Raw genomic sequence first — 10,221 nt, 5'->3', positions numbered from 1 at the left:
AACTGCCCATTGCTGACTGCCCAAATATAGCATAAAATTGAAATACTACTAATAATACTCCTAATTCTACTACTAATACTGAAGTATACAAGTTACCCTGTACCATGTACCAATAAACACATCTACAGCCATGCTAGCAGCCAGCAATGAGGCTGCTCATATTAGCATGCTAATAACATGCTACTTTGTTGTGAAGGTACCTTTGCGACAGGGACAGAACACTGAAAATGTAAAAGAAAGTTCTGTTATTAACTCCAAGCACACTATAGGTGTAAAGTATGGGCTGTCGTAGTTCATTCACCTCTTTGTTGTTTTCATATCAGCATGAGAAAAACCTCTGAGAAAAGATGCTACTGAAATATGTACATGAATGATAATCAGGGCTGGATTAACTCACTATGGGGCCTCGGGGCAACAATATGCTGCAGGCCCCTGGTGACACCCCCTGTTTCACTAACTTTTTTTTGTATTGTGTATGCATTAAACAGAACATTATTTAGTAAAATGCACCACATAAGCCCAATACATACTGAAATAATAAGTCATTTAAGCTAGATTTTTACTCTGTGGCCAATTTGAAGATGGCAGTTCACGATTGGATATAATTCTGGTGATGCTTTGGGGTCCCTAAATGGAAAACCTGGAGCCTTGGGCCTGCTCAGGGTTTAGGGCTTAGGTACCATTGTCTGCTCTGCCCTGTTGATAGTCCAGCCTCGGTGGAAATGGATCAATGTTCCCCATGTGAATCCATTCAGGTTCTAATCTTTCTGTAAACACAGTGTTAACCCCAGTACTGATCAATTCTACAAATAGCATGTAATCAATCAAACCACATCATAACTATCATATCGCTGAGTGCTTCCACATCTGCTTGTCTACCATCTGCTCAGCTGCTACTTCAATAATAGCTTGCAGCTGCAAAGGAAGGAGGGGAGGGGGTCTTGTGTGTGTGGAGGGAAAAACCCAGAGGGGCGAGGGGTATAGGGAGGGCAGGGAGGCGGGGAGGAAGGAGGAAGGAGGAAGGAGGGGGCGGTGAAAGCAGAGCTGTGATGCAGACAGCGAATCACATGAGCATGGATCTGTTTACAAACTGAGGGCTGTAGACGAGAAGTGGAGAAGAGAGGGGAGGAGAGTGAGAGTGAGAAGAAAAATACAGGAAAAGAGAGAAGAGCGTCAGTCTGAATCTGAATTGACATCAGCTACATTGTCTTCCTGTGTTATACATCTTGTGTTGTGTGTTGAGAGCAGAAAGGCAGGGGAAGAGATGAGGAGCTGCTTTCCACAGGAACACTGAGGCTGCCTGCCTGGCTCTGCTGCCGGGGGAACCCATCCATGTACCTTCCCTTTGTCTCTCCATAATTGGCCACGGCAGGTTTTCACAGCCAGAGAGGAGGAAAGCGACGTGGAGATCTAAAAGGAAAGGACGAAGGAGAGTGAAGAAAGGAAGAGTGAAGAGAAAAGAAGAGGAAGGGAGGGAGAGCCTCGTGACAATGTTTTGAAGGGGAGACAAAGCAGAAAAGCAGGGACTGCTCGGCCAGAGGTTCATAAAGCAGAGTGCTGGTTGGGATTTGGAGTGTATTTCTTCACATTGTCAATCTTTTTATCCACAAGACTCACAGAATCAAGACTGTTTGTTAGTGTTTGTCATGCAGAGGGAACAGACAGGAATTAGATTTCTTTGTCTTGTTTTGGAGTCTAAATCTGGGTCAAGAAGGATGTTCGTATCACATTTTTTAGGGTAAATCATCACTGCTGACTGAATAGTCAGTGTTCAAATGAGCAGCTGGTTATTTGTGTGATGTCTTCTTGAGGAACTGAGAGTCAATCAGGTCTGTTAACTCCAGGCCACAATGATTTAACTCACTGCCCATATACTCCTTCAACTATCAGGGTCAAGTAGACTTAACCTGAAAAGTATTGGACATAAACGTCTCAACTTGTCCTTTTTAGTCTGAGACAAGATCTCAGAAAAGTTGACTTTGTGATATCGGAGAGGTCAAGAACCCGAAGATTTCCTGGGTTTTCCATCCGAACATCCACACATTTGATGCATCCCGTCCAATGGTGTAACAGTAAGTTGCAGAAGCTTTTCCTAAATTCAAACGTAGCCTGGGTATAAGGAAAGGGTTTTTCTAAGTGGAAGCTCACACACAACATACACTTGATTACAATGGGTTGTACCACAAAGAATATCTGTTAGGTAGGAATCAGTTGGTTCTATATATTTACTTTCATTAACTGCTAGGTGTGGTGTTAAAAGTTACGTAGCTAACAGAACCAACTGATAAAACAAATGTTAGCTGGCTAATATACAACTTGTTGATATTGACAAAAAAAGAAGTAACATCGAAAAATACTGTTTACAGAGAATGTAAATAGTTATAGTATTTCAAATGTTATTTCCCACATTCTAAAACTACTAAAAGTACTACTAATTCTGAAATGTGTATTTCTCCATGTATGCATTATTTTACTATTGTTTTGAATGTCTGTGAAGATTCTTAATTATCCAGGTCATGGTTACGCAATAAGGGTTGAATTGAGGACAACTGGTTTTAGATCATTCTAAACCAACCAATCTACAACCAATTTCAGTTACCCTCGATTCAACCCTCCTTAGGTCCTTTTCTGAAGTTATCCTGCAAGTTGTGATGCTGCTGCAACAACCTGTTTGCTTACTTGATTGATTTTCATTGACGAGTTTTGATGGTGCAACATGATTTAGTAAATCATTAGTATGAAAGAAGCGATTAGTTACAAAGAACTTGAAGGATTTTACACACAGAATAAGTAATAGAGCTATGAATAGGTAATGCAACCCAATCCTGATATAGAGTTCGGATATATATGACCAACAAGAAACATGATCACAATGTGTTTTTTTGTCTCTGTGTTATACCACCTCTGTGTTAAATGTGACCTCAAACATCCTCTGAAGATTGCTGTAATACAACCACATTTTTTCACAGTCAAAAAATGTCAAAACTGAACCTGTTTAACAGTGTTCAGGTACTATCCTCCCTCGGTCTGCATACATTTGCAAGGTGGCCTACCTTTTAGCGCACCACAATCAATGATTTACTAACATTGTGCTAAGATTACAGCTGCCTCCTCCTTCACCCAAACCTCCTGTCAAACCCTCCCCAAAACCCCCCCCCCCCCCCCCCCCCCCCCCCCCCCCCCGCTATACACTACGATGGCACTCTCCTGCTATGTCCCCCGTCCATTAGAAAATGACTTTTGAACCGGGAGGTCTCCGCCACAACATAACTTATTGCTCGTGACCTCAAGAGAGTGTTATCGACTGAAGTTTAAAGCTGATGTGCATTGTGTGGAATGAAAAGTGCCATGTTAAAGCCCCCTCAGGCCGAAAACACTTCTTTCTCCCAGAGCCCAAACTCCAGCGAGTAAGTACTTCTGGGCCAAGTAGCAAGTGGAACACATTCCTGTGTGACGCAAGGATGGTTGTAAAAGTTCACATGAAAGTACTTTGCAGTGTTAGAGAAAGGTTTTTGCTGTGGGACCTATGAATATTGTAAATATGTGTAAGGTTTTCCCTTGTTGTAAAGCCAGTAAGCATCCGGAGGATAGCAAATAGCGGTAGAAACAAAAATTAGTTGTTTCCCTTAATAGACTCTTCTGTAGTGTACATAGGATTGTTATTGCTATGGATTTACATAATGAATAATTTATAACCCTAAAAACACTGATTATACAAATAAGGTGGTAACTGGTTGTCACTTCTGGTTTATTTTGTCAACATAGACTTTGTCACTCACCTTAGTTGAACTCAAAATTTGAAATTAGGCACTTTATAGCTGTTATTACACACCGCCTCTACACATGTAATCATATCTAAACTTTCGCTCAAGCCCAGAAACTTTGTCCAGCTCACGAATCCCTACATTTTAAGCCGTATTACATTACAATTTGAAACAAGAAGCTTCCCAGATGCAGCGTAGAACATGTGTGCCAAACTTTACAAGTCACACCAATAGGAACACACACATATGCCTCCTAAAAATCTAACCCCACATCCTCGCAGTGGGTGGTGAAAACAGGCAAATTGCGGGACTGCCAGATAGGGTTGTGTATAGAGGTCTACGGCTGTGGTTCTGTTAGAGCCAGGGGACTCAAGGAGACCACAGTGAACCTAAAGCAACAGAGCACTATGAATGACCTATTCTCCTCTAAGAGTGAATGAATTTACTGTTATAAGAGAAAGATACAGTACACACATGGACACTTAAACATGTCTCACTACCCGTCTGGGAACTTTATTTATTATGTCATTCCTTACAAGAAAAGTGATTGATTCTATTCCCATTCAGAGTTAGCATTCCAATATGTGAAGATATTGTAGCTATGTGCATAGGAGTATACTCTAAGGGCAGCTTGCTGGATAACCAAACTTCTGCCTTTTCATCTGTGTACTAATTTATTATGTAATGTTTCCTATATGATGCAATTCTGTTTCAACAGTGGTAAACATATATTACAAGTGTTTAATCTGGTTCTGGCCAAGATTACAAGTGTTTGAAATGATTCATGTTATTGGAAAGTCTAAGGTGGCTCGTGCTGCTTGCCTCTATCTCTATAACAAAATCTTATATTATGGAGAGTGCATAACAAGTTAGCATAACAAATTGTCAGGACAACCACTTTTATGTGAATTGGGGAAAAAATACAGTCATTTCTCTTCAATATTAACTATGAGAGCTACAAACCCAAATTTAATCATCACTCAAAACCAAATATAAACCTAATCTGGAACCTACAGCCAAGTCATAAATTTAAAACTACTTGTAAAACTTGTAGAAACAAGGTTTTTGATATGTGAACCTGTCTCAACATCAGGAGTGGGTACTTATGAAATGAAGAACAGCAAAAACATTTGCGCACATATTATGCCAACCATTTATGCTAATATGTTCTGTCTGTGTAATAAATAACGTGTCGTAATCTCTTAATGGTTACAAATTCATTCACGGTCTTGAAATGCCATGTATAAAACATCCTTTTTACAATTCATATATTCGTTCTCTGTGATTTCTACCGGGGTTTTAAATGCCACATTATGTAGGCTACATTCCTCACCTCAATTAACTCACTATGGCTCTGTGTGCTGTGGCACAGGACAGTGTATGTGCATTGACAACAACTGTAGGCTATATTCACAAGTGTCTTGTTCTTTGTGCAAAAATACATTTGAGTCTGAGACAGACAACAGTGTAAACTATTTGAAACACTTTATGAATTAAGGCTTGGCTAATACCAACCTTTCATTAAGAAATATTATTTGCGGGTGTGATAATGCACACCCGCATATGTATAATAGTACAAATTCATATTCAATGGGTAGCTTAGATTGTCTCAATGCTGTTTCACAAGGCTTTATTCATATATTTGTGTTCCTTTTCCCATTGTGTCTGTTTTTTCGTAGGGTGCCTGTGTGATCTTGGATTGCTGAACTCTGACCCCTATTGCAAGATGACATCAGAAGAGCTCTTCCACTTGCCGCTCAATGTCTACATCATCATCCTGGGCATCGGCCTCTTCATACTCATGCTCAGCCTCATCTTCTGCTGCTACCTGTTCAGGTACGAAATAACGGGAAAGACTGACTTGGCACTTTTACAGGCCAACTTGCGATATTAGTACCGTTCAGTTAAAGTCATTGACATCTGACGGGACATTTAAATGTGCTGTGGGAGGATTTCACTCAACAGCCTGTCAAACCTGAGGTGAACTCTGCCTCGCCCTGCCTTAAAGTAAAAGTGTCACATATCGTCAACCTGTAACCATCAGTTTCTCCCAGGTTCTCTAAATTACTTCCTTAAACATTTGCTCTCTGTTTCTAGCAGTGTGTGAATATTTCATCCATATTTATCCAATTAAGTATAATTTGGCTTTCACTTGAGACAACTGATATTAGTTGCATGAAACATCCAACACAATGAAAACCATATACTGCAAGTTTATGGGCAGGTTTCACTTTTTCAAGCAACATATTCAACTCTAAAAAATGGCTGACTAGCAGATAGTTATTTTCATGGCTCTGAGAAATCTTCTTTAATAGTCTACACAAAGAGGGTTTTTAACATTGCTCTCAGTTGGTTCAGGTCATCTGTCCATGCAGAGGACTCATTGTATTACATTGAAATACACGGTGCATTGTCTGTTTTTCGGCGAATCACAAAGGTTCAAGTGAACGCTGTTTAAAGCAATTACACACGGGGCGGGATAAGGTTCATGTACTGCTGTCAATCTCCAGGATTTCTAGAAAAACCTGTTTAACCATTTGGCAAGGAGTTTAAGCTTTGTTAGTTTATCTATCTGTCAGTCAGATATTTGACTCTGGGATTGCATTATGTAAAGTTGGGTTTATAGCCAAGCTTTGAGTTAAGGAAGACCAGGCTGTGGGAACGATTTGATGGATATTGTTTTTAGCCATATCTACGATGACAGAGACTTAGGTCAAAAGTCAAAATTGCTTAATAAGAATATGTTAAATCAGTCATGTTGGTGATTTTTTTGTGTGCTCTCAGAGGAATAGGTCAAACAGCTGCATTGAAGACAGAGGTTCCTCTGTGAATTCTATCATTATCAAGGAGATTTCAAACTTCTCAAATGTTTTACATCATGAAAATATTCATTCTTTCTCTTAACCCAGGACAATGGTAATCTATTTCTGCTTTTAACAACTTCCAATCAATTCAATGAATACTAATTTCAGTCAGAAATCTTGGGAATGGTTGTGTTCTTGAAAGTGTTATAGCTTAGGTGAGTGTCGGTGTACAGGCTGTTACTTGAATTTGGCATTGTGTGAATTCCAGGACTGCTTGAAGCACTATCCCAGCTGATTCATCTAGCATGACAAAACATGTCTAGATAAAGACAGATATGGAGCCGCCAGGCACATTATAGAATTTTCATGACTCTAAATTACAGCATTGTAAGTTTGTTTTATGGTGTTTCACAGACTCAGACAAGGTGCAAGAGAACAGTATGGCTACAATGAGGTAATATGCTGATTCCGTATCCAGTTATAATTCAGACCATATTCACTCATTTATTTGTCTGTTGCAATTTATGCATATTTTCATGAATACATTTTTGTCAACAGGTTGTTTTGAAAGGAGCGGGGAAGAAACTCAGCCTTCTTGGTGTAAGTAGGCATGAGCAATATTCAAAGTCAAAAGAAAAAGATGAGCAATGCTAAGAATCCTAGATTCTATTCAGACAAAATGAATGTGAAAAACATATTCTGACTCATGTGTATAAAATGTAGCAAAATGCAACAAAGGGAAGTATTTTTCATCCACATTGTTGGCAAAATGGTCCAAATGCACATGTAATTTGCACGAGTCACTGACATCCCAGTCAAAACTTTCTTATCTCCATCTAAGTCTTTCACACACTATCAGATAGTAATGCAGATTGTAATCTTCCTTTAGAATGGCTGTTTTATATCATGTTCATGAACTATACCACGAAGGAGAAAACAAAAGAACAGAACCTCATCTGCTAAATTAATAGCTAGTCCAGTATCACAGAGCTAAGCTATCATTTATATTGAAGAAAAGAAGAAACTTAGGTACCCCTTTGTGACATTTGGATCAGTTGTCCACACTGTACAATATTATGCAATATGGCAGTGATGAACTTACTGCAGTGCGGTCATGGTTATGTTGGTTGACAATAAGAGGTTTGTTAACCGACATAACCATGACTGCACAAACAGAGGTTTGTCGATTATAGGAAGAAGTTACAGTTGTGGTTGAATGACTACTTTATTGTTCTGACTGTGTAAATTCTGCATATTGACTGAACTGTGTCATGGTCCTTTTTGCCCTTTGCAGCAAACATGTGCAGTGTGTTTAGAAGAGTTTCGCAGCCGGGACGAGCTGGGAGTGTGTCCATGCTCCCACGCTTTTCATAAGAAGTAAGTCCTGCTTTGTAATTCATTATCAAACATCCATCAGATTGGACAGCTGACTCCATATTTCCATACTCCATAACTGGAAATGATTGAGATAACTGGCCTGTATTTTAGTCAAGAAATCTTGACTAACCAGTTCACAGGAATGACGTAAACTCACACGTTATCTTGATGAACCTTTGATGTCCATTTATCAACTCAAGCAGTCAGAGAAGCATTGAAAGAAACTGATCATCAGCAGGTTGCCCTGGAGAAAAATTACGAACAAATTCCTGACAACACACTCTATGTCTTGCATGTTTGAACATGAGCATGCTCTATGCAACTGAGATCTGTTCTGCCCTGTAGTGAAGGTGTGACATTGACAGCAGCACTTTTAGGTCAGTTTGCTTTCTAAACATAGTTCTGTAAACCCTGTCTTAGTTATGGATAAATCAGGATGAAGTGCCCTATAGTATTCCTCTATATGTCGCAATCTGGAATAAAGTGTACTAATTGGATGCCTTTTCAGTTAAAGAAAATGTGATGGTGCCCTGTAAAGAGGTTCTGTATGGGTGCCATTTTAGTTAAAGTTAGTTCAATTTCTCCAAATTGAAGCTGATCAAGACCCAGTTTAGAAAGAGATGTGGAGGAAGGAAGGCTCTCTGATCTTCTGCTGTTGTCCATTGAGAGGAACACCCAAAATGACCAAAACAAGGTCATGGCCAAAAGGATTCTCCTTTAACTCCAGCAATCTTGATGGTTACCTATTGGGAATTAACAACTCCCAATAGGTAATAGTTCCATGTTTTTAGAACAGAAAAGTTTGAGAAATAAATAGTTTTAAACATTACCCATTCCGTGTATTTTATAAGGGTTTTATGTTTGCAAAATTAATTTTAAAAGTACATCCTTTTTAATATAGAGGTGCGGTTTTACTTCTATCAGAATCACCCTATAAAATGTTAATCTTAATTGGGTGTATATCCTTTTCAGCTGACAGGGGCCCCATTGAATGTATTAGGTGCCCCTGTATCTTTTTTTTTACCCATGCCCCTCAGACAGCCTGAGTCCGCCATGTGTATCACCCAGCCCGTTTTCCCAAGAAAAATGACAGTATAGGACATATATTCAGTTGCCAAACACGACCTATAGTTATGTTTGAGTGACAGATGAAATCTAGCGACCATGTAATTGTGACCGACAGAAGTGACGCAGTTAAGTAGATGTCTATATTAGGCAACAACATGTTCATATCAGTAGGAGGTGGGCTGGGTGGATGGTTAGATAGATAGATGGCAAAAAGTGGACTTAGCAGCAAGAGACCACTGCTTGCTTCCTGCTTTCAACTACGAGTGTCATGTTTCTAGTGGGGATTCAGGATGTTTTTTTAATAACGGTAACCAAGATTTTTATTGTGTTTACTGTTGCCATGACGGCAAAGGTTGCCTAACTTTAAGAAACTAGTAACATTAACTGACACCATGTTTAAAGTGGTAATTTTAACCCAAACTGTGATCTTTCCTACAGTTTATACGTTGACCAGCTCACTACTTTGTGCACCTTTGAAATGACAAGACCGGCTAATACTCTTATCTCTCATCTGCTTTCCTTAGGTGTCTGCTAAAATGGTTAGAGATCCGTAGCGTCTGTCCCATGTGCAACAAGCCCATTTGTCGCCTCCAGCCTGACCCCCCACAAGCTCAGGAGCGGCCACAGAGTCTCCTGGAGGTCTGAGGGGGGGGGGGGGGGGGGGGGGGCGATTGACACCCATCACTATAGAGGGTCCTGTTTCCCCCGTCCGACAGGTTGTAGCTTTAGTAACGCAAACATTTTTGAGGCAGAGCTGCTGTGGAAGCACAAATTATATGAATGTGAGAGTTAAACTAGAAGTGCCCAACCAAAGAACTAGAGTGCAGTTATTTAGTGACTCAGAGAAGGACGTAAATATCAACATTCAAAATATAAAATGTTGATATGTAAGGGTAAAATAATCCTAGCTCCAGAGATCCGCTTACAAGCTTTCAACTGCCTCTCACTGTCTTAATTCAGCTAATGGAGCCGTCATAAATGTGACGCTTTGATCACGTCATTCCTAATGGTTGTATATGTGTGAGGATAATAACCCTGAGACATAATGGCAATCACTTGGTTTTTGACCATGGTATTCATGATAGCAGATTGTAGCTTTGCAAGTTTGACTGTGAATTGTCAGGTAAGCTAACAACTCAAACTTTCAAACCAAACAACAATTTTCTGTAAGTGGCCAAATCACTGTTTGCTTAAAGGGGAACTCAATT

The 10,221-nt window shown here is 39.8% G+C and overlaps 1 protein-coding gene across 1 annotated transcript; it reads left to right on the top strand.

Moving 5' to 3' along the window:
• The first annotated feature begins 1,151 nt into the window (after positions 1-1,151).
• Positions 1,152-9,666, top strand: LOC133991817 (RING finger protein 122-like). Its single transcript, XM_062430386.1, has 6 exons — positions 1,152-2,072; positions 5,444-5,600; positions 6,983-7,022; positions 7,127-7,168; positions 7,863-7,945; positions 9,538-9,666. The coding sequence occupies exons 1-6, from the start codon at positions 2,048-2,050 to the stop codon at positions 9,656-9,658; spliced, it is 468 nt and encodes a 155-aa protein (XP_062286370.1). The 5' UTR covers positions 1,152-2,047; the 3' UTR covers positions 9,659-9,666.
• The last annotated feature ends 555 nt before the right edge of the window (positions 9,667-10,221 follow it).

The sequence above is a fragment of the Scomber scombrus genome, chromosome 12 (genome assembly GCF_963691925.1).
Source record: "Scomber scombrus chromosome 12, fScoSco1.1, whole genome shotgun sequence".
NCBI classification, from domain to species: domain Eukaryota; kingdom Metazoa; phylum Chordata; class Actinopteri; order Scombriformes; family Scombridae; genus Scomber; species Scomber scombrus.
This window is presented reverse-complemented; position numbering and strand designations above follow the sequence as displayed.